The sequence below is a fragment of the Psittacula echo genome (genome assembly GCF_963264785.1).
Source record: "Psittacula echo genome assembly, chromosome: 6".
NCBI classification, from domain to species: domain Eukaryota; kingdom Metazoa; phylum Chordata; class Aves; order Psittaciformes; family Psittacidae; genus Psittacula; species Psittacula echo.
In genome coordinates, this window is record NC_137743.1 from 12,414,609 (window position 1) to 12,440,233 (window position 25,625).

The 25,625-nt window shown below is 38.7% G+C and overlaps 1 protein-coding gene across 1 annotated transcript in view; it reads left to right on the plus strand.

Annotated features, from left to right (window-relative positions):
* Positions 1-25,625, plus strand: part of SORCS1 (sortilin related VPS10 domain containing receptor 1) — a gene marked incomplete at its 5' end in the record, with an annotated part of 298,352 nt that overhangs the window by 177,684 nt on the left and 95,043 nt on the right. The window contains 2 exons of the mRNA XM_080620246.1: positions 2,700-2,858; positions 19,075-19,148. Coding sequence (XP_080476372.1) covers positions 2,700-2,858; positions 19,075-19,148 — 233 coding nt within the window. The remainder of the gene's footprint in view (positions 1-2,699; positions 2,859-19,074; positions 19,149-25,625) is intronic.

Consider the following 25,625-nt stretch of genomic DNA (forward strand, 5'->3'; position numbering starts at 1 on the left):
AGCTGTAGCTTGTTTTCTTTTATGGCATCTGTGCAAAGTAATTGGCAATACAGGGGACAACAATGAAGCAGATAATGATGTCCTAAGCACTGAAAGTTGGTCTTACAGTTAACAATTTGACTAGTGGCTAGATTCATCTGTCAACTCCCTCCCCTGTCTCCAGCTGTCTGTATGCCCTTGCATAAATCTGTGGCAGTTCTGCACAGTTTCGTGACATCTAAACCACTGTTGCTATTGTCATATATAGCAAAACTCATGTGTCGTGGAATGCTTCATATGTACAAAATAGCTGGCTATTACAATGCAACAGCTAAGGCTTCTGGAGACCTGAAAAGGTCAGGTATCTATCGGCTAGATACCTGAAAAAAACAGTAGGAATAGCCTAGGGCAGTAGTTAGCAGATTAAAGCTAAAATCAGCAGTGCTGGCAAGTCTGTTCAGGCACTTAAATTTTATTGATTGAATGAGGAATTAGGTGCTTCAGTGCCTCAACAGCTTGTCCCTCAATTCCCTTTCTAAGAAATGGAGATAAGAGCACTCGCAGACTTCAGAGGAGTGGCCTGACAGAAAATGTGTTAAGGCGGTGATGTGCTTGGATGCGACAGTGATGAGGTCAAATGAGTTCCATATGCAGGTAGAAGGAAATACATGAGACTAGAGTGGATCTTGATTAACAACTTGCCTTAGAGGCACAATACAAAGTCAATGACAAGACTCTTATTAACTTCAGGGAGCTTGGATCAAGCTCATTGATTTGTGCTTATTTCTGCTCCAGTTGCTGTAGTCCAAATTAATGCTGTGCTGTGATATTTTCAAATACCAACATAAACAAAATCCACTCAAGAAGGAAGTCATAAAAATAAGAAAATCATAATGCTTGAATCATTGTCCTGAATCAATAACTGTTAACCATAGGAACATTGTCCTGTGTCAGTCTGGTAAGAAACAAGAACCAACTGATAAACATCACAGTAAATTTTTGCCTTCAGAAGCCAGATAGGCTACTTAGTGACAGTAGATGATCTATATATTGATGTTTTGATTATTGATGCTTTCTGTGTAGTTTCTGTCATGCAATCTTCAGTTTAGAAGCCACATCAGTGATATGCTTGATGTATTTGGAAGTGTTAAATGGAAATAAGAATGTTTAATAATTCATGTTTTCTTCACAAGATTTCAAAAGTAAATCAGAGATGCAAAAGGAGACTGTACCTTTATCCTACAATCGAAACATTGCCCTATTTTACATTCAAGATACAGTGTGATGATGTAACAGGTTTATGAGGAACCCCAAATTTCCAAATCACAGGCCAAATTGTTACCAAGGATTTTCATATGCTGCCAAGGGTTTTTCTAGAGATAGATAAAACCTCTGGCAGTTACCGAATAATGAAGGACATTTCCTGTGTAGATTGTATGTGTATTTACACCTTCGCATACAAATAGTTCTTTAGTATCTGGTGTCTATCAAGACTTACGGCTCCCTGTACTTCCTAGGCAATGAGTTAAGTTGTGTCTAACTCTGCCTGCCTGAATGAAAGAGAAGAAAATGGAGTGCCTGATTTTTGCAGGGCCCAAACCCAGATAGGAATTTGCTCTGAGAAATGCCAAGTGGGATCCTTTCATTTCAGGCTTGCCTAAGAACGTATTGGTGTTTGCCATTTGCAAAGCAACAGCAGCACCAATACTTGAAGCAAACAAACAAACTAAAGAAAAAAACCCCAAAGCTAATGATTCAAGGCTTTAATACCTTCTCAGGCAAATATTTTTCAGAGCTCTTCATGTTTGTCATTCATAGTGCCTCATTCCCATTCCTTAAGGGTATTAGTCTGTTGCTTGCTGAAATACTGAAATGATCTCTTTTTACTGCTCAAACCTATATATTTTCTCATGCAGAGACACATGAGAGGATTATCTCATTATTCTCTCTGATTCATCAGCAATACAGACCAATTAATACCATAGTTAATGAGGAGAACTAGCTACGACAACTGCAAGCTGTATATCTTCTGCCACTCCTAAACTAACACTCTTGGACAAAGCTAGAAAGCAACTTTACTATGTGGAGATTATTTTTGATACACTACCAAATCTATAATTCACAGCACCACAGCAACTGAAGATGGAAAGAACCCAGCGTGTTATCAAATGTGTTCTCCTGCCAAAGCAAGATGGCTTTTTGCAGACAGCCAGGCTATAACATTCCAGGCAATGAAACTGTCATATTCCTTAAAATTCTGCCAGAGTCTAACAAACCTTACCATTAGTGATCATTCTGTGCATGGATCTCTGCCCTCTTCCTGTGCTTCTTTTTTCCTTAACACCTAACTTTTTGTCTGCCCCTCTAATAGATTATTCATGAAGACACTAGCAGCCCACTGTGGCTGTCTGGTAATTCAGTAAGTTTGCACTGTGGTGAATTTCAGGTTTGATTTTTGTATAACCTAAGCATAGCTTCATTAAGTCTGTTTAACTACTGGTAATGTCATTTTGCCTATTTGATCATATGTTAAGTGCTTATATACGTAGCTGAAATGTACTTGTTTTCCTTACTGAAAGATTGGCTATGCTTAGTTTTGACATTACATTCAAACACTTTGACATAGATGTATTTAATAAGCTTACCTGCAGTTCCTAGCTGCTTATTTTTCCATCTGATGTCTCTTCACCACTGTATTTTCATCTTTCCCTACCATATAGATTATGCTGCTGACCGATCCAGAAGTTGAGAGCAGCTTATTAATCAGTTCTGATGAAGGGGCTACCTATCAAAAATACCGTCTGAACTTCTACATCAACAGTCTGCTCTTCCACCCCAAGAAGGAAGATTGGATCTTAGCATACAGCCAAGATCAGAAGGTAAGAATCTTTGGCAGCATTTTGCTTAGTAAAAACATAGGGTTTTCCCATCTCTATATATAACATCTGCACAACATTCAGGAAAGTCTTTGGGGTGATACCAGGACAGTCCTTGGAAATACTGAACTGGTATTTCCAAGCAGGAAACATGGAGTTAAGCCTCAGTGTAAAGGGCAGAGTAAAGGACATGGGCAGCTACTGTGTTCTTGGGGCCTAGCCCTCTATGTGGGCCTGGCAGTCTGCGTTTATTCATCAGTCCTTTTGGCAATACTGTGTGACAGGTAGTGGGCAGAGAAGACAGCTAGGATCCTTCATGATAGGAATAACAACCTCTGATGAGGCTTTTTGTCCTCTTAAGTAACAATTCTCTTTCTTTAGCCTAGCACCAGCTCCAAGAACAGTCTGAGACACTTCTTGTTCCTATCTAGTTGGCATAATTTCAAGTAGCTTTTGATTTCTAAGAGAAAAGTAGCAGTGAGTCAATTTTCTTTGAAGTCCAGTTCCTTCAGTATGGGTAATCCATCAGCCAAATGAATACGCTGTGAGATTTGCCTTGATTTTTTGCTGCCCAACTTGAGACAATAAAGCAGGACTCCATTGTAAGAGACCACATTGTTAGAACTTTTTGAAAATCAGAAACATCAATACTCACAAATCAGTCATTTTCCAGTGAAGGACTTTATAGAGCTGTCTGTTTATTTCACAAAAAAAGCAGATGGAAGGGAAAGTATGTTGTTGTGCATAAATATCTCCATAGGGGAAGACAAAACATAGGAGTAACCATTTTGATCTAGTTAAAAAAAACCTCTTCTAACAAGAACTGATGGCTAGAAGTCAATGGTAGATAAACTCAACTGTGAAGTAACTAGCCATTGGAGCAAACTGTTTTGAGAAATGGCAGATTTACTGGCATTTTGATATTTTGAAAACTGGAAAAAGACCAAAACAATTTCTTGAGTTCCCAACAGGGGTAAAAGAGTGAAATATCTTGCCATCTAGTATAAAACCCTTTATACAAAGGCGTTTAGTGGTCTCTTTTTGTTTTACATATGATGAATCTATGAGAATCTGAATCAATAATAAAAGTAACGGCTGAATTGCTCAGGTTATACATTAATGTAATTATCAACATTAATGTTCGTATTCCATGATGTTTTCTGTCTGTGTATATGAATTCATTTTACAAACATTAAACAACTAATTTTCCTCTAGCCTACATTAGGCTTGTTTTCACTATTACTGTAAGCCTGTGAAAATAAAGGCAAAAGGAAGCTAAATAAGTAGGTAAGGTTACAAAATGATCTTACAAGATTTTTTGGAATGGAAGTTAAGCCTGTGCTTTAAACTCAAAAACAGTATCCTTCCAGGACTCTGGCTTAATAGCTTTCCCAACTATGAGAAATGCCTGCCTAATTCTTCTTGTAGAGTCAATAGCATGTAATGTTTTTCATTCACTCCTCTCAGAGCATTTTGTGCTTTATAATATGCATTGTAACCTGTTCAGAGAAAGGTGCAGATTAAATTTCTGGATGTTTAGTATGTAATTAGAAGAGGTCAAAATGTTTCATTTCCCTTGTGGCTGTTGAATTCTCTGGGCTTATATGAAGCTGAACAGAATCTGGTCACTGCTGTCTTTTAGGACCCATTGGAATAAAAGTTGTTGTATATTAAGAAGTTTATTACATGAAGATCAATTAAACTTTCAGTGGCAAATTTTTCAAAAGTAGGATATAGTAGAAAATAAATTTCAGCTGTTGTGGTATTCAGCGCTCAGGAAATAATTTTGAATTAGAGTCCATACAGTTAATGCTCATCTAATTTATGGTAGATGGCTACCAGCACATATATTGTCACTATTCCATAGGAAACTCCCACTCTTCTGTACAATCCTAAAAACCAGTTCATTACTGTAGTTGCAAGAGAAAAATCGTGTAGCACAAGGTCTGTAGATATGTAGCAATTAGCTCTAAAATAGAATTTAAAAAGTACTCTCTATGGGTATGAGTCTCAGGCCTGGTTTCTACTTTAAAGCCTAATGGGTACATTTTCTGACTTGAAAGCTTTGGCCAAGAACCGTAGAGGGTAACTAGCAGGCAAAGAGTATTAATCAGCTTGAGCTAAATTAAATGTAACTTGAACTAAGGGTCAAGTTCAGCCTGTGGCTAAGTGTAAATGACTCCCATTGGTTTCATGCTTGTATATCCAAAGGCAGAATTTTCTCAGAGTAATTAAGAGGTCCTGCAGGTATTTAGATAATTGCAATGGAACCTGTTGGGTAGTTTGGAAAAAATGACACTACCGTTTGCTATTTCGTGGCCTCATACTAAGGCCGTACTTAGGGAATTTACTTCTTGGATTCCAGGCACTGTGTGCATGCTAAGAGTCACACAAGGAAGCAAGGGTAATGTATCTCCATGGCAAGGACTTTACATTTTTATATCACTAACTTTAATGCCACCGATTGAAGAGGTTGTGAAGTTTTTTTAGTGGGGGCCATAAGGAGTAAGTTGGATTTTGACCAGTTAGCATTGTTGCAGTAATTTAATTTTGCTGTTGACAGCCAGGAGGGAGGTGAGAATCAAACAGAAAATACATTCACATGCTTCTAGCAAGTCACGTCATTGCTGTCATCCAATTGCATCTTGTCAATGCAGCAGGTGGGACCAGGAAAATCAGGTGGTGAATAGAGCAAGAGCTGGAGAGAAAGGGATCACACTGGGTTTGGATTGTTTGGTTCTCAGAAGTTGTTCATCCAATTCAGGACTGATGAGGGCAAACCCGATAAGTCAGTGTATGCCCTTCATTCCTTATTTGTCACGAGCAGGAAATGGGTCATAAAGCATCATCCCTTAATCTCATCACAGCCCGCTGAGTCTGTCAGTATAAGTACTACAGATCATCTTTTGTGTAGTTGAATACGGATTTACTCAATGGTAGGGAAATCTGTGTTAACTGAAGTAATTTTACGTCCCAGTTTCTTGGTGTTGGGTATGTGGGATTGTTGTAATGACTGGGGTTCAGCTGATGAGCAACAACTCATTAAGCTTCAGCAAATCCGTTCCTTTGTTCACATGTCTCTTCCCCATGTCTCTGCCTTGGGCAGCAGACTTGAATTACCACTACTGACAGACCAGTCCCTTATTCAGTAATGACTTTTTCCTGCCAGCCAGTGTCGAGGAAAAAAGAGCAGCAAACCATCTGCCGCCTCTACTAATTGCTTCATGATTGCACTCACTGTTCTGGTTTAAAGTACAGTTGTTACATGGCTGATTCTTACCACATAATTGCAGAACTGCTTCATGCTCCTCCATTTTCTGTGTAAGAGGAGTTACAAATCAGGAGGAAACTTCAGACACAGTATGGCATTGCTTGTGAAGCAAGAGCTTGTTGGAGGTCTTGTACATGTGAGCTCTCGTGGATTTAATCAGCATGCTTGTAGGATGAGGGGCTGTAGTTTATGGGATTATTGCTTATGCATTACCATCTAATCTTCAAAAGTGGTTTGCTGTGTAATCAGAGAGTGGGATGTAAGAGCCCCTGCTTGATGTGGATGTATCTTCTGCATTCAGATGGGTCAGACACACAGAGGAATGGGTGGCAATCAGCCATGAATAACAGAGCTACTTGGAGAGATGAAATACAGGTGAAATTGGGAAATACTAGTCAGATGGGCAAAATGCAGGGTTGTAATTGCCCAGCTCAGGAATAAATGTGCAAAGGCACTCAAGTGCAGAAACAGAGGCTGAAAAAACAGGTTCCAAATGGAGTTGTTGTTGTTGCTTCTCCTCTCTTATTTTAAATGAACTCTTGAAAAGTAAGCTACCCTAGACTAAAGGAGCTCTGTCAATGCAGCAGTAATAAATGAAGAGGTTTACATTTCCTTTTTTTTTTACTTCCTTTTTTTTTTTTTTTTTTCCTTCATTTTGGCCTTTCCCAGATATCTGATTCCACCTCTCTACCTTTATTTACTGTGAGTGTTATGGTGGAGATGAGTGAGTTAGGGACTGATACTTGGCTGTATAGCTGAAGTTTAGCAAATCAGGATTTTGTTGCTTGTGGGACAGCATATCTTCTGTCATCAGGCCATGTCATGTTCAGTTTCTTACAGTAAAGGAGGTCCACTCCTCATGCATTCAAGTGGAAAATAAAAGTGTTCTCACATAAGGGTTGATAGAGGAACCACTTAGAATAGAGATAATAATGCATATTGCCACAGAAATGTGGGCAATGGGGGCAGCTGGGTCTCTATAGTTTGGAGAAGAGGAGACTGCGGGGGGACCTTATTAGTGTATATAAATATATAAAGGGGGAATGTCATGAGGATGGAGCCAGGCTCTTCTCAACGGCAAACAATGATAGGACAAGGGGTAATGGGTACAAACTGGAACACAAGAGGTTCCACTTAAACTTGAGAAGAAACTTCTTCTCAGTGAGGGTGACAGAACACTGGAACAGGCTGCCCAGGGAGGTTGTGGAGTCTCCTTCTCTGGAGACATTCAAAACCCGCCTGAACACATCCCTGTGTAACCTTATCTAGGTGTTCCTGCTCTGGCAGGGGGATTGGACTAGATGATCTTTTGAGGTCCCTTCCAATCTCTAACATACTGTGTGATACTGTGATAGAATGTCTGTGTGAGAGAACAGGTCAACTCCCCAAAGTACCTTCAGCCCCATCTGTCCATGTGTTTGGCCTAATGGTGTGTTTGACAAGAAAGTGTCTGCCATAGAGATAGCCCGTATTTACTCTTCAAGATGTGATGGACTATTCTTGATGCACTTCATAATCCTAAAACCTCTCATTTCACTGCATTAGGATCTAACTTTGAGGGTCACCCTCTTTGGAAAAGGGTCAGACAAAGACCTCCTGAAGTTCCTTTCAACTTAAATTATTCTGTTTCTGTTGACACCCTCTCAGTTTCAGTGGTAACAGTCACTGAGTACAGAGACCAGAGAAGGGGAAATAAAATCCAGGTTTATTTTATCAGAAATTGCGTCATAGCTTTTTTAAAAAAATTGCTGTTAGCACAAGGTGACATAATTTTAGGGTGTTGGGTTTTTTTTCCCACACGACAACATTTAAAGGACTATTCACGTGGGCTACTGTTAGCTGAGGGAGACTAATCCCATCTAAAATTAATGGAGAGGGAAAAAGCTTCTCTAGTGGTAAGCATTAGCCACTTTGAATCATCCTCTAGAAAAGATGATCTCTTTTGACAGACTACAGACACAACCAGGGAGCTAGTTTGCATGAAGCTAAGATTAGCCTATGTGAATAACTCCCCCTTTCCCTACGGCATTATTTCTGCAACAGTCTGCACTATTTATGTTAATATTTGTGGCACCACTAATCAACCAAGCCAGTTTTCCAGCAGAAATTCTCTTCGACGCATATGGTTGAAGTTGAAAAATAATAAAGAATTTGCATGTTAAAAGTTGTTTGTCCCAGCCTTTGCAATATTGCACTTTCTTCATGAACTTAGATAGCCTGTCTGGGTTACCAGCACTTGTGTCAAGGATGGAAAGGGCCTTCCACACAAAGGCCTTGTGAGCTCTTGTCCCTTTTCTGAAGACTTTCCATGTGACACGTTTCTAACAAGCAAAGTCATGCACAGAAATATCCATGTTTGTAGGTAAGGCCGTGCATGCCATTTGTGTGAAGACCTTAAGCACAGACACTTGATGGGCATCCTGATAACACATCTTGCACACAACTCTTCATGAATATGCCTTGTTATCTCTAGGCATACTGATAAGCATTTGGTGGCAACCAGCATTCTGAAAATGAACAAGGAAAGGACACCAGAACTATTCATCTGGCTGTTATTTTATTAGTTTTCCTTCTTTTTTCTCAGACCATCAGTTCACCAACATTGTCTCAGTAAGAATAATGCTGTCAGATGGCTGTTGTTTGTTTGGTTTTTTTTTTAATGGGCCATAAACCTGTGTACAAACTGTATAATGAAATATGCTTTCCTAGGCTACCCATCAGTCTTCTACAGACCTCACTAAGCATAATATGCTAGGGTGACAATTTAACATACAGAATGGAATTAAAAGTGGGAATAATCTCTAACATTCTTCCCTCCTTTAATAAGTAATAAAAAGTGAAAAGAAAAAAATCATCTAGCAGAGCCCAGTAGCAGCCTGGCAGTCTAAAGAAGAAGATATATTTCTGGGCAAGGAGTGTGATCAGTGAACAGAAGGAAAGACTCTCGAGCAGTAATCACTGTGCTCTTTACCACTGACTCACTCATCTTTAGGCAAATCAATATGTTCTTGCTTATCCATCTGTATAAATATCAGCCCTCTGTACCCCTAAAGAACTTGTTCTTTTGCTGCTTTGGAATCCTTGGATGAATTCTTACAGCTACAATAGATCTGTTGTTTCTCTGCAAGATTTTACTGTGCTCTACATAACTCTGTTTTTTCCACTTCCATGGGAAAAAATTACTTTTTTCCTTTCCGTCAGAGTTGGAGATTTCATTGGATTCAGAGAAAAGAAACGTACTCCATATCGCTGGGTGTGTATCACTGATCTCTGTGGTGTTACGCAACTCAATTCACTTTTCTGTGGATGATTCACCTTGCCTTTCTCTGTCTGTCATTTGTTTTGGCTGTACTCTCCAAAGTGTCTCATTATACAAAGTGCTGTCAGCACTAAATTCACTTGGAGATATAGGTTTTAGTATAATGCAAAAGATAATAATAATTTATTTTTAAATTTAAAGCTATGCTTGTGTGAAATTTCTGACACTTTGCCCTAAATTCTGCTGTAATAAGTCTTGTCTGTTCTGTCTCATTCTAATACAGAATGACAGAATGGTTGGAGTCGGAAGGAACCTCTGTAGATCATCTAGTCCAAGCCTCCCGCTAAAGCAGATTGATCTAGAGCAGGTTGCATAGAATCACAGCCAGGCACCTCGTCTCTGGGCAACCTATTCCAATTCTCAGTCACTCTCAAAATAAAGAAGTTTTCCTCATAATCAGTTTGAACTTCCTGTGTTTCAGTTTGTGCCCATTGTCCCTTATCCTGTTGCTGGGCATCACTGAAGAGTCTGGCCCCATCCTCTTGACACCAGCCCCTAAGGCATTTGTATGCATTAATGAGATTCCCTCTCAGTCTTTTCCAGACTAAACAGGCCTAGCTCTCTCAGCTTTTCCTCATAAGAGAAATGTTCCAGTCCTTTTTGTAGTTCTATGATCCAGTTTTCATCTATTTAGTGCAATTATCTAAGCAGTTATTAACCTACCTCATGAAGTTAGAACTCAACAGAAAACAAGTGCAGGATACTCTGTTAGCCGTTACAGAGAGAATAGAATTAGCCTTGAGGACAGCATACTAAGTGGAGTGGTAAATTCATCAGCCTTTGGACTTGTGATTGGATGTCTTTCCAAATGATAAAATCTCATTAAGCCATCAGTTGTTGGCCTGAATAATTCTCTTTACTGCTTGAGTTACTAGTAAAGATTCTGCAGCATCTGTTACTAGGAGAACAGACAGCTGATACTAGTGGTTCCTTCTGGCTTTATATATGCCAGGCAGATTCCTTTGAATATCTGCTGGTAAAAATGTGTTTCCAGTCACTTTTTTAATATGAGTTTAATGCACTGGAGACGTCATGCTAATACAGTTACTTGCAAGATGCCACAAAACCAGAACATCAGCTGATGTGACTCCTATCTGAGAATGTGTGAGGAGTTATTGAGGGATAGGTAGGAAGCTGAAGGTCGTCTCCAGGATGCTTTGATCTGATGAACATGCACAAAAGAAAATGCTGTGTTACAACTATTCTGAGCAAGCCTATGTGACAGTAGTGTGTAGTTGATCAGCAAAAGCAGACACAGAGCTGCAGACCTCACTGGTGTTTGAGTGTTTGAGCTCTCACTGTTGAGAGCAGCAGGTATCTGAAAGCTTTATCACTCTGATGTGTTTCCAACAGCATTCAATAAACACTGATTATTGGGTAGCCTGATTGACGGCTTCTGCTTGGCTTAATTAATGCATTGCTGCAAATTAAAATGTTCAAAGTCTATGCAGTGTCCTGTGAACTTCAGTGCTTCAAGGATATTTAAGCATGTAAACACTGGAACTTGTAATTACATCATAGATCGGGGAAGTAAATGACTACCAGCCTTGTAGCCCATTTTTGTATCTTCGATCATGAGTCTTATGCTTTGTTCTGTGAAGAAATTATCATGCACAGTTTCAAAGTCTTTGTTTATACAAAACATTCTGTTCTATTAAAATCACTATTGGAAGAGAATAGCCTGGTAGATGTCTCTTCTAGATGAAGAATAGTGTGATTCAGGGAATAGCAGCATACCTCCCAGCCTTTGACTGCTCAAAATAAGAAGTGCCCTGCGCAGTAATTTTTATTCAGTATAAATGAATAGGGATAAGAAGAACAACTTCATTTCAAATTTGGCCTCTTCAGAAAGAGTCGTCTTTACCCAGTTTGACTCTGTTATGTTTTAGTTAAAGCTAAACTGTGCTTTGGGAGTGTTGTGTTCTTTGGTGAAGTTGAGATTAAAAAAAAAAAAAAAGATACTCAAGATGAAGAAAAAGTGATCTCTCAAAATCTATACGTGGTTCATCAGTAAAAACATATAATCTGTGTCTTAGGTGCACAGGTTTTGGGGATTTTTGTCCCTTTAAATTCTATTTGAAGGCATGAGAGTGAAACCTGATGAACGTTAGTCATCTCATAGAAACACCAGGAAGTGTAAGAGGCAAGAAGTCAGCATATGTGAATAAACTATCAGGAGGATAGGCCAGTAAGAACCTTCTCAGGGAATCAGTGGTGAGCTTGAATCAAACCCTATGGATTTGAAGATGCTCTGAGCTATTTTTCCTATAGCATGTGGGGTATTTTAGGTCAATACTGTAGTGTAGGTTTGAATTGCTTTGGTCAGGTCTGTGTCCAAGAAGGATGAGTGGAGCTTTCATGGAAACTAGAGGAGAGAGGAAGAAAACTTTTGTGACTATAAGAATACCAGAGTTGGTAAATGCAATTAACATATAAACTTAGATTCAATGCCGTATTCCATCATAACTTGTTTAGGGCAAATAAGTAAAAGAAAAATAATGGGAACTACTTGCTTGCTCAAATTATCTCCTTCGTGTTGCTTCCAGCATGCTATTTAAATCACCTTTTCTTTAACCAGATTCTGAATTTCCATGAGCATAATGTTTTTTGCATAAGATGAAATCAGTGTATAAAACTGAAGATCCTCGTCAGCATAGGAAGCACATGGAGCTACCATGTGGTTGAAGATCACGATGTGAAGAAGCATCAGAACCAAATATAACCCATTCGCTGTCCCCCTGAGCTGCAAGGGGGAAGGAGGTAGAGAAATTGGGAGTCAAGTTAAGTCTGGGAAGAAGGGAGGAGTGGAAGGAAGGTGATTCGAGATTTGGGTTTATTTCTCATTACCCTACTCTGATTTGATTGGTAATAAATTAAGCTAATTTCCCCAAGTTGAGTCTGTTTTTCCCGTGATGGTAATTGATGAATGATCTCCCAGTCCTATATCAACCCACAAGCCTTTTGTTGTATTTTCTCATCTCTGTCTATTTGAGGAGGAGAAAGATAAAGCAGATTGGGTAGGCAACTGGCATCCAGTCAGGATCAGCCAACCTTAGTAACCTTGCTTTCAAAGTCAGATTTTAAATGAGGAAATGTTTCATAGATGTAAATGATACATAGATTACTTTATGTGTAAGTTTTTGGTATGGTGAGTTTCCTGAGTATGCAGGTAGCAGAGTTACCCACTGGCTCTGGGGAGTACTGAGCTCGTCGGAACTGGGGAGTAATCATAGAATAGTTAGGGTTGGAAAGGACCTTAAGATCATCTAGTTCCAACCCCCCTGCCATGGGCAGGAACACCTCACACTAAACCATGTCACCCAAGGCTCTGTCCAACCTGGCCTTGAACACAGCCAGGGATGGAGCATTCACAACTTCCGTGAGCAACCCATTCCAGTGCCTCACCACCCTCACAGTAAAGAATTTCTTCCTTATATCCAATCTAAACTTCCCCTGTTTAAGTTTGAACCCATTACCCCTTGTCTTATCACTGCAGTCGCTAATGAATAGTCCCTCCTCAGCATCCTTACAGGCCCCCTTCAAATACTGGAAGCCTGTAATGGGGATTGCTCTCTTTAAGACAAGTATGCATTTGCTAGCAACATCTGATTTCTGCCATGCTTTCTTACCCATTATGTTCAACGGCCAAATAAACAATTCAACTGCCTCATGAGAACCAGATTTTTGACTGGGAAAAATCTCAGGGAAAATCCAGTGTTTGTAAGGGAAACAAGCGGTGCACAGTACAATTTTGTTAAAGTCCTTGTCCAGGTGAAATACTTTATGAAACTGTTACAGCTCATTTTGTTTGTCCTAAAGATATGGGTTTATGTCAGGAGATCTCAACTTCATAATTCAGTCAAACCTGGATGGACAAGCAGGGGTCTGTAGGTCATAATCTCATACCTTTGGTTATTACATGAGAATGAATCAAATTTATGTGATGCCTAGGGAACATTAGGCCCTCAAAGATCATATTTTAGCTACTTACTTTGGAGCTTTTAAAATGCATATAGACTAATATTAAAATACAAAGCAAAATAAGACTGCCAGTAAATTAAAAAGAGATGAGTCCTCACTTAGTGTAATTTGGTTTAGCTCCATAAAAGTGAGTGAAGTGATGGTTTATAGCAATTGTGACTCCTATGCAATCCCTCTAGGAGAGGTGTTTTAGGGATGAGTCTGTATATTATACATTAATGTTTCTCTAGTTTTTCAGTGGAAATATGCAATGTTTCCCTGTAAAATGGTGAGAAGATTGTGCTTTTTACATTTTTTATTTATTAGAAATATTGCTCACTAATGTGTGTCCATTGGAAAAACTACTGAAGGCGTTGATTATGTTCTGTATCCTTTTTTTGATAGCCCAGTACTATAAGATATGTTAGACATATATATGTTTTATATATATATAAAATACAAGTTAACACAAACTTCACTGATATTAATGCTGGTGTTCAAATGTGATAGTACTTCAGAGACTTATAAAAGAAGACATTAATGAACACCAAAAAGAATGTAATCAATGGTATCTAAATATTCTCTGAGTCCTGTGAATTATTGAAAGCTGGGTTTGAAGCCAGTGTAATGTGGGAATCTTATGGCAAAACCATTGTTTTGTCTTATTAAACACTTCCAACAGTAGCCACCTCGTTCCAGAGGAAAGTGTAAAAGTCCTAGATTGCTATGCTGCTTTGTGAATGAAACACAAAACTGTTAGAAATAATATGGGAAAATCATCTTCCACCATTTTGAATACTGGAACCTTTAACTGAAGTATCTGTTGTAGGGAAAATTTGGCCTCTACACTTATCTGCACTTACATTTGTACTCCTACCTCCCTGTATTTGTAATAGCTCTTGAGAGCCCCAGCAATCTTTATGTTGAATAAACATATGCTACAATAAATGATTTCTACTCTAAAGAGCTTAAAAATCTGAGTGAAGGGAATATGTGTAAGAGGTACAATGCATGGGTAAACTAGGAAAGAATAAAACAGATGATGGAACAAATGATGGAAGGGGACAGAGATCTTTTACAGTTGTAAACTAGCACACTGTACATTATGATAAGTGTTCATTCTATGCAATACAAGCCAGAAGGGCAAAGAAAGATATATGGCAACCCTAACTATTCTATGATTCTATGTATTTAGACCAATTTGGAAAATAGAGGGGTTTGTGAAACTAAGATCTTTAGAGCTTTCTGCTTTGAGAGATTTTCCAGAGCTGAAGTGAAGAAAAAAAGAGTTCTTTTTCCTTTTTTCCTAGTACACACTTTCCCTTTTAGAAGTGGTGTTTCAGTCTCGATCAGTTATAGTAAAATAAAATTACAGTTATTCTTAATGGAACATTTTGGAAAAACATAATTCTTTCTCCCTACATTTTCTGGAATTTAGGTTTGTTTTTTTTTTAATAGGGGAGCTGTGAAACAAAAACTGAAAGAGCCCATCAAATTTGACTAATTTCTATTAAATATTTACTTTCACTCAGAATTTATATTTACATCTTCTTCCTCTTCATCAAATATTTTGTTTTTTAACTACAGACATTCCTAAAATATTTTATTTTGCATCTGTATTTTGACTGGATTATAGGAAAGCTATCCTTAAATTAAAACCAAAGGATTTTGTTTTAAAAAATGTCTCTTTATTAAAGAATGTTTTGACTATCTCAAATTGAAAATGTTATTAATGAATATAGCCCAAAATGCGAAAAAGAAAAAAAAAAAATTAAATCTAAAATTCATGCTGGAAAGATCAGGAAATTAGAAGGGAAAGAGAACTGCATCCTGCTGTTTCTCAGATATCCCAAAGTATTTTAAGATGAAGCTTATGCTATCACTGTGAAATAAATACAAGAGCAGCTTTTACACTTCTCACACAGCTTGGAAAACAAATAACAGAGATGGTGAGTAGTATATGCATATGGTGTGGGGTAGGTAAGGAAAGTTTTCAGATGTCAGTTTTCCCTACTCCAGAAGGTAATAGTGTCATGTTGTGAGAAAGCTCTTTCTATAGCTGGAGGATTGTCTCGGAGTTCTGAGGATTCACTTGACTCTCTGCTTAGCCTCAGAAGCTATTTGTAACAATTCAGAAGATATCTGGGACAGCCTTTCCTTTTCCCTTGCATTTCTGTGTTCCCACATGAAAGAGGTAGGTGGTATGTTTCTAGTTCACAGAGTATTAGAATTTTTAAAAGCAAAACCAAGCAAAACCAGACTGTTAATGATTTTTAAGTACTTGGGTGTTGCATAGGAAAATAAATATACAAGAGAAGAGGAAGCAAGAAGGGGATAATTTCCTGATGAACAAGGGTCAAATCTGAGAGATCAGTACAAGATTTGTACTTCACTGCAGTTTTGTCTCACTGTAAACAAATGCCAGATCACTACTTGGCCCTCAGATGAAAACATACATTGAAATTGTAATAGGTTCCTTTTCTATCTGTGGTTGAAAAAGAAGTGTAGCAAAGAACATTATCTAACTTAAGTCTAACAATGAAAATTGTCATCAGATGGCAGTGCTTGCCAAAGAAAATAAAATGTCACCCCTGAAGAGACTGCATGCATGAGTCTGTCACAAGATGTCCCAGGAGGGAAGGGGGCTTTTATAATGACAACAAAATATGATGCTAGGTTTTAAAAATATCCATACAAGCACGTAATTGCTAAATGGGGAAAAATAATCCCAGCTGTATCATAACTGATATTTGAGAAAAGCCTCCAAATATTGCTTTATATCTGGTCCTACTAAATAAACTCAGTCTAAATTGAATAATACTTGGAATAAAATATCTGAAAAAAATCCTGCAAAGGATTTTTTTTTTTTCCTTTTTTGTCAGGGTTGACACACAAGGTAAGGAATTTCCTCTTTGCTAAAGGTACATTTATACTTCTTGTACTGCTGAGTCATTAAAGGCTGAGATTGGTGCTGAGATAATGGCAAAGGAGGAAAACCCTTCTAAAGCCTGGTTTTTAAACTGTCTCATCAAAGACAATGAAAGCTTTGGGCATAGGTTCCCAGGGAGCTGATATTTCACTTTGAGAGCTGTTACCTTTTCTCATGTGCTGTCTCCAGCTCACTGGGCACTGGCTTCTAATTTGAGGCCAATCCTGACAGGAGAATTGCTCCTATCTGTTTCCTGCCTTTGAAACAAAAACTCTTGCATTTCTCCACTTTCTGCCTGAATTACGTCTCATTCAGGGCACACACTAAGAGAAATCAGGGCTGTCTGGGTTCTGTGCAGCATCACAGCTTCTGTTCTGCTGGAGGAGTTGTTGGATGCATCAGGTGAACAGCTCCTCTGAAAAGCTGTACAGAAAGAATGGGGCAAAGGAAGCTGTGGCACGGGGGTCCTTCAGCCATCTGGCACTGCAGGCACGGAGAAGGACGCTACACAAGCACAGGGAAAGTTTTTGCAGGCTGTAATTAATTCATCCTGGATACTGGTACTGTCTGTAGCAAACTCAGAGAGGGGATAACCTGTTGAAAGTTGTGCTCAGGGAAACTAGAAATGGAATAGAGTGAGGGATACAAAACAGGAAAACCAAGATTTGTTGTGGTGACTTCAGCTATCTGAACGTCAGTATCCCTGGAAAGCTTACATCCTACACATCCCTGGCCTGGAAACACAGAAGCTTTTGCTGAGTTGCTTGGATTGCTCCCTATTCTTAATTAAAGGATGATCTGAATCTTATTAAAGCTTAAATTACTGTATGTCAAAAACATATTACTTAGCATGGAAGAAACTACTTTCACATGAAAAGGAAAACATTGCCATTGGAGAGAGAGATTCACAGTAGCTTATTGTTATTATGAAAGGGGAAAAAATACCTCCTGTAATGGTAAAGTTCTCAATTAGGTCACCTAAAAGCACTTTACAAAAGTCATTGTTAAATGGTCCAAAAGATTTTCTTTGATTTTCAAAAAGGAAAGTTTTTCCTTAGTTATAGTTAGTGTCTCCTAAAGTTCCAAATGAAAATATGTTTAGAATCTTCTACTTAAGGTACGATAATAGACTCATCACTGTAGTTTTAAAATTGGATGCATTTCTATCTGCATAGCTAAACAGTTTTTCCTTTTCTTACCCTCATTATCTTCTATTCCCTCTGTCTTCTTCCGTCTCTCTTCTCCGATGGTGTTCAAGAGAAAGGGAGATGAAAAAGAGAGGTGAATTTTTAAATTTTAAAGTAGATTTTAACATATGTCAGTCTGCTGTTTACCCAAAAGCTGTTGTAATTGGTTTCTCCATGTCCTTCCAAGATCTTACAGCAGGGAAGCTGAGGCATATAGGGGTTTGTGTTGGGAGTGTAATGCAGAATAAGAAGTAAATCTCAAGGTTTCTTACATCCTGGTCTCATAATTCTTAGAAAACATTCAAGTCATCTTTCTGATCAACACAAAGCTTTTAAATCACCTTCTTTCCTTCTCAGTCATTCTCACAGGCATTCTCTTCCCTGCCAATCCACTGCCACTACTGGTTCCAAAAATATTTGTCAAGGTTGGCACATAAAGATTCAGATTGTTTGCATTTTATGCAAGTACCCTGAAATGGTGTCATGAAAATGCAGATTCTGCTTCAAAAAAGGGGTTCAACGTTTTCCTTGCCAGAAAAGGGGACTGACCAAATCTATCAAGCAAGGGAGGGAGAGAAAATCAGATGAATCTGCGAAAAGAATTTAGGGCTGACTGCCTCAAAGTGCTTCCATATGAGAAATTTGAAGTTAAATGAAGCAAAAGAAAGAACCCAAGTGATCCTTCCCTCTACTATCCTTCTGAGAATTACCTGATGGCAGCATTTATGGAGAGCAGCTGTTTGTAAGTGCTCTATAATGGTAACATTTGTATATCATTCCACAAAGACATGTCGAAGTGTTTATAATACCTGTAACATGCCTTTTTGCTGACCTTTCTCAGCCTGGTTTGGTATTTATCGTGGAAAGATTTTCTGAAATGATTGATGTATTTGGATATTGTTTGTGTAACCAGACTAGGAGAAGGTGTCATGTTGTTTGCAGAAGGACAGGAGCAAAGGGAGAATAGCTGGCTTCCATGGTACAAGTAACTAGTGCTATTTAAACTTATTCAGACCTGCAAGAGAAGTTTGGACATGTTAGAGCATCTTTTTTGTGCCAGATCAAATCAGCTCTCTAGGGATAGCTTCTGGTAACTAGAAAGAGAACAACCTTCTAGCATAGTATCAAGGAAGGCAACTGTGTCTATCTGTTGTCAGAGCTATGCTAGTATATCAAAATGCCATGTTATGCTTTACATTTGGTGTCCAACACAAGTTTAAAAAAGTAAAAGCAGCCTTCCCATACCCCATGATGTTGTTACATGGGAGTACTGTGAATATCTAGATGATGAGTTTTCTGTCATGGCAGGTTGTTGGGTGTACAGTGATCCCTCAAGTAATACCAGTCATGTCCCATGTCACACAGCTCAGTGTTGCCTCTGTCAATAAAAAGCAACATAGACACTTTTCAGCTGCCCCAGGTATGTCCTTTTGAGACTGGAGGACATAAAAGTCCAAGTCACTATCTCAGGAATGATACAGGCTTCTTTGGATTAATTTCTCTATTATCTTTTGGGTTTACTGTGATTCATGTCTCTTTGTTTTTGTCTCCAGTTATTCAGTTCAGTGGAGTTTGGCAGAAGATGGCTGCTTCTTCATGAGCAAGTTGCACCAAACAGATTCTACTGGTAAGAGCAAAAATGTCTTCCTCATTTCCTAGACACAGCTTCCTTATACATACAGAGATGTTGAAATGGGGGGCTTGAAGGCAGTGTGGCTGAGTGCAGTCTGCACTGCTGATTTTTTGAGGTTAATTTAGAACTGGTATGAAAGTGGAATTATTCCTCCTGTAATGTACAGCACTTGAAAATGAGTCTTTGATCTAAGGATGATGCGCAACTGGAAAATACTGAATAATAGTCTTGCCATGTGTAAGAGTGGGGCATCTTCCAGGGGCTGGTGTTATGCTTTTAACTGCTGTTAGACCTACTTCAGTCCTTGAAAGTGAGCAAGTTAATGACCATTGAACTAGGCACTACAGTTCTTCATTATGAGCTTAAATCACTCTGCAGTATTGCTTCTAAGCAGCAATGCAAGATTTTCCAGTCAGATTTCAAGCTGTATGAATCAGCCATGTGTAAGTTCTTGCTGAATCTTTGAATGTCAGTCATTTACAGCAACGGCAAAATGTTTGCAAATTTGATGCCAAAGTTACCTTAAAGAAATATCATAGCTTTTTGTCACTGATGCAAGCTTAAGTCTTTCTGCAGTAACTTCTGCTATACAGTTTATATCTAAATTCACTTAGGGACATATTCTACATGAATATGACAGAATCTGAGCTTCTCATAATTTTTAATATAGGGGACATCTGTAATGGATGATTTGACTATACATTCAAACACTTGTAAAGGTCACAACCACTGTACGATAACTCTGAATGTAGGTACAAACTTTATTCTGCAGTTCTTTACTACTAGCAAGTTTCTTTGTATTTTGAGTCTTGCCTCCTTCAGTTTCAATCATCACAGACCCAGTGATTCAGGTGTACTGAGCCTCTTCTCATGATTCTGATTGCAGGCAGATCTCTTTGCATTTGCTTTCCATAGCAGTGATTTGCATACCCAGTGTAAAGCTCTGTAACCACGCTTGCAGTAAAATACATATCTGAAACCCCTCCATGCTGTCACTCAATAGCAATTAGTGTAACTTTGACTAATGTGGAAAAGAAAGCTGAGGAAGGAAAGAAACATTGGACTGCAAATGTGGTTATCATATTATAAATAAACAATAACTTTATTTTTTTATATTTAGTTTACTCCTTTTTTAGCTTACACTGGTGTAAATCTGTGACACTTCTCATCAGCTCTTTATTGAGGCAGTAGTCCACCTGTGAGCAGATGTTAGTACTTGTCCTATGAATCTGTCCTTTAAAAGAGACCCTCATGGTACCTTCTAAACTATAAGTTTGTGCCAAACCCACAGGTTTTGAATATATAAATATTCAGGAGTGGTTCAGTCAAATATTTTCTTTTAATTTATGAAAGAAATAAGAGGTCTAGATAAAATACTTCTGAAGTTGAATTTGTATTTGGTCTGCAAAGGATATACCAGAGATTTTGTTTGCTGCTTCTGCTTTTAAATCCTTTTCTCAGAACCTGTGTTAGCTGAAGCTTTTGCAAACTAAATTCCATTTTTAACTTAAGCTTTTTTTATGTGTCTGCATAGACAGGCACGTATATCTTTCTATTACTCCCTATTCTTTCCTGAAGGACTCCTATCAGGATTTCAAAACGTCAGATGTGAACACACAGCCCCACACAACACTTGTTGTTTGGTTTTTTTTCTGGGCTAATAAGAATGGAAAGTCCTAGAAATCTTTGAGCCATCCAACTAAATTGTACTCACGGAAGAGGGTCAGAGAGCTGGAAAAATGCCTTTATTCCTGGTTTGCTATCTCATGCACGGCACTTCAAGCCTTTGAAAGTTTCCCATCATTACTTACAGTTGTGAATTGAGCTGATAGATGCCTGCAATAAGAATAATGCTGAAAATGATCATTTTCCCTTTCCATGGAGTTCAAACTTTGAAGGCCTCTTAGAACCTAAAAAATAAGAGAACTAGGGCTTGGAGCTTCAGAGGCAAAGGGTAAGATGAAACGATGTTCCAACCACCCATCTAATTCCCTACAGCCATAAACAAAACATGAAACTGCAAGTCTGTATTTTCACCTTGAACAAAGTGTCCCTTGAATAAGACACCTCAGTATAAGCTAGACTGTACTTCTGCTGTCAAAAGTAAAAATCCTACAACTTGTGGAGACAGTTGCACCTCATTCTGGCTTATTATGATCATCATCACCTTGGAAAATAAACACTGCTAGCTGCAATGATATGGACATTGTCCTCAAAGCCATCCATAGTAGAAAACAGAGCTGTGCATGTGTAATTGAGAATATGTATACCACAGATAGCAACACTGGGCTTTTCTATGCATTTCCATTTCTGTGCAGCCAAGTAAGTACCTGAGGACAAAACAAGCACTGAAGTGTTGAATCAGAAGGGCAGCACTTTGCGCTCAGAGCCTGGCCACTGCTGACTCCCCATGCAAGAAAAGCAATTAAGACTGGAACATAAGAGGGTGCAGATGTGTAGTTGAAATCTGAACTTCTACAGCAACATCTGTCTAGTCAGTGCTGATGTAAAGTTAGGTAGAGACTTGCTCAGTGTCCTGTGGTTGGTTTGTTGTTGCTTTTGTTTGTTTGGTTTTTAATTGGCTTGGAAATATGAAGAGTCTAATCAACCTGAAAAGTGAGAAGACTGACTTTACTTCTAAAGATCAGAAATGAATAGAGAAGGAAAATGTCCTGAAGTCACAGCTTTCCAAAGAAGGCAGACTGTGGGCATACTCTCTTCCTGTTCCTGGTGCTTTCTTTAAATCAAATTGGTTTGAAGGGATAAACCAGGACAAAGCTGTTATTTTCTGGAGAATGAGGCCTATATGCTGATATCTAAGAAAGGCTAAAGAGTTGCTTTAATACAGACTGCTTCCAGGACTATCTAAACCAGGACTTTTCTAAAATCGGGAAGACACAAAGCAAAACTTTTGGCATCTGTACTCCTGGAGGATGCATTTACTTAATGCTGCTTCTTTTGACAGGGAAGGAACATCTGGAAGACTTTAAAGACTTTTAAATGGATTTGAATGACTGATGAAAGCAAAGATGCATTTTCCCAGTTGCTCACTGGTATTTTAATTGGCATTTTTACTCTGTCATGTGGTCTTGTAAATGGTTTGTGGGTCACTCTTCAGTTTGCAAATAAATACCACTGAACTTGCCAGTTTTAGTCTTGCGAAGGCTCTGCCTGGAAATGCTGTCTGAGAAACTGCAGTGTCTTTTACAGCTGCATTTCTTGCATCTGTTTCCAAGATAATTTTCTTTATTCATTTGTTTTTGGCTGCTTTGTGAAACACTCTTTCCTGCTACCACCCCAGGGAGGTCTAAACCCCTAAAGAACAACGTTAAAGCAATCTGCTGATGCTTACTGCATAACTCTGAGAAAACATTGTGTGTAGAGGTAACACAGCTCCTTACAGTTCATATGTATTTCATACTCTTGTATCTCCGTTTCATGAAGAGGAGTCATTAGTACTATTCAAAGTGCATATAGTTCAATGCTGTCAAAGTACGTATGCAGAAAATACTCATTGAAATGTAGATTTTTATTCTGGTCCTCAGATTAAGTCATGCCTTGAGACACAAATTATATTCTGGCAGTCAGTAAGTCAAGGTGTCACAATTAAAGCAGGCCTAAAGAAAATAAAAATAAAAGGTTAAAAAGCTTATTAAAATGTCTACAAAACATTATGGGGGAGGGAGGGTGTTAGTGAAAATGAGAAGTTTTCTGAAAAGGTTCTCAGCTAATTCTAATCATAACCTAGCCTTGAAAAGCTTGGGGGGAGAATAAAGCCAAATGATAAAAATGTCTTAAAAACTAGCATAGCTTTAAAAAAATCCCAGTCAGTAAATATTATCACCAAGTTATAATCATTAACTGTATCAGTGCTATTTATTTTCTTGTTGTTGTTACTTATTTGGGTGTTGCACCCAGACAAGTAAGTAGCAGAAGTACAAAAGAAATACCACTCCATACTTTGAGAAGATCAGAGCTGTAATTATCAGAGGGCTGGAGCACCTCTCCAATGAAGGCAACCTGAAAGAGTTGGGGTTGTTCAGCCTGGAGGAGAGAAGGCTCCAGGGAGACCTTAGAGCATCTTCCACTACCTACGGGGACCTCCAAGAGAAACAGAGAGAATTCACTGGTGCGAAGGCTGTAGTCATACGACAAGGGTAATATTTTTAAACTTAAAGCTGGTAGGTTTATGTTAGATATAAGGAAGAAATTCTTACTGTGAAGGGTTGGTGAGATACTTGCCCAGAGAAGTACCCCATGCCTGAAAGTTTTCAAAGTTAAGATGGATAAGGCTTTGAACAACCAGATGTAGTGAAAGATGTCCCAGCCTCTGACAGGGGGTTGGGCTAGATTATCTTTAGAGGTCCATTCCAACCAAAACCATTTTATGATTTTAAGATGACTGTCTTGATTAGACAAAACGTACAGTTCAGGGCGTTCATGTGCAACATAGTGTAATAGGCTGATTAGAAGTAAAAACATATCATAGTGTATCTCGTTTCCGATAGGGTCATGTGTCCATGATGTTAATGATTTCGTGAAGGAATTACAGGAGATATGGCAGTTTGGTAAGACATGTTGCTAAGTATCCACTCTTACTTTTGTTTTCTTTTTTGCTGAGTACAAGCAGAAGAAAATGAGTGCATTTTAAAAAAGCGGACGACCAACTTTTCCCCTCAAACAATACAAATATACAAACACACTGAAATGGAGAAAAACATAAACTGGTAAGCAGCTGGAAGGACAGATGAATAGATATTTGTGTTACTTTTATGGGCAATGGCAAAGAAAGTTAATCTTCAGAGTAGAATTATAGAGCATATAGCTTTTCTTTTCCAGGGAATACTAGAGACCATATTTTAAAACCCCAACTGTGTTCATTGGAGCAAGTGAAAGAGATGAAAATCAAGGGAAAAAAGTGTCAAAGCCCTGTTAAAATCTTCATTATATTCAAGCAGTTGGAGCGATCTGGGCGAACTGTCTCAATGTTCTTGTCAGATCTTGGCTTGGTGAGATTTGCATGCCCACCCAGGTGGGCTGAGGCAATTTATTTGACATTGTATCTGGGTTGTTTACAAATAATGCTGCGTGTTGCTGAAGACCTTTTATTAATCACTGTAGGGCAACTGCTGGATGCTGACGGGGAAGATGCCAATCAAAGAGCATTGTGACAGCCTGTCCAGAAAATCATCCACTTGATCTAATACACAAGGCATACCCAATGCTTTGAAGTGTACTAGAAATTTAATTAAAATATATGTATTACATAGCTTAAGTAGGGTGAAGATGGGCTCATCACAGAGGGACCCAGGACAATATTCAGGAGATCTGAATTAAGCAGCTGACTGATAGGGAAGAGCAAAAGTAGTGAATTTTGCTTGTTTTCCATATTAATATTTTTCTGAATTGAACACCACATTTGCTTCCAGTTTGGCTCTGGGAGAAAGTCAGACTGAAAGTCTGAGCCTCTATAACACAGGCTGCTATTATCTTGCTAATATATTTAGGCAGCTTCATGGCTGCCAGCTTAAAGATACAAATGAACTGCAGCAAGCAACGCTGCCAGGGACCAGAGTGAACAGCAAATCTACAACTGTGCCTTTCCTTGGCCCTTACCATGCTGCTACTGCTAACATTTCTGATGGTGAGTAACACATATTAGAGCACTTTGACGCTAGTCAGTGCCTCTGACATTTACTGTTTTCCTACCAGAAAGGTCAGTGTTACATCCTGCCCAGCCAGGGTGCAAGGAAGCATACTCTCAGTTGCCAGTGTTCACTAAATATCCCACTGGCTTTTCAATGGATTTAGTGAAAACCTCTGCTTACAGTTCTCAGCTGGACCCTGATGTAGCTCTACCTCTTTGGCACAAAGAAAGGCTGAAATCTCTCAGATTTATCTTAGGAATTAAGATTTTATGCCTGTCTGGCTTCCAGAGATACAAATTTGCCAGCCCCATATGGGTCAGCAAGAACAGAAAGAGGATTTTCAGCACCCTCTTTCCGTTGCTGTTAAAAACTCATTTAGAATCTTTGGATTTGTGATATGTTTTAGTTCTTAAGAAACTGAGATCCGAAATACACATCTTTGTTCCCTGGGCAAGGCTGAGAAAATTGCCCAAAGTCACACAACAGAAGTTGATAGCGCTCTGGTCCTCTGAGTCTGTAATAACCAGATCTTCTGGTCCCGGTAGTCTCTTGAGAGAACATGTTACTCATAATCAAATCAAGGTTTGGAGCAGCAAAATATAACTCCTCAGACCCAAATCCTTAGCTTGGCAGGGTTCCATCAAGCATGAGAATAAGCCTCCTCAACCTTGTTAGGTTATCATGGGGACTAAAGATGGGGATAGAATAGTAACTTGAATGTTCTCCTGGAGGTCATAACTGAATAGAATCTTGACATGGCTCTCCCACCTTCTCCCTTTAGAGTCTTATCCTCCAGTAACATGTTATAGAAACACTGCAAAGA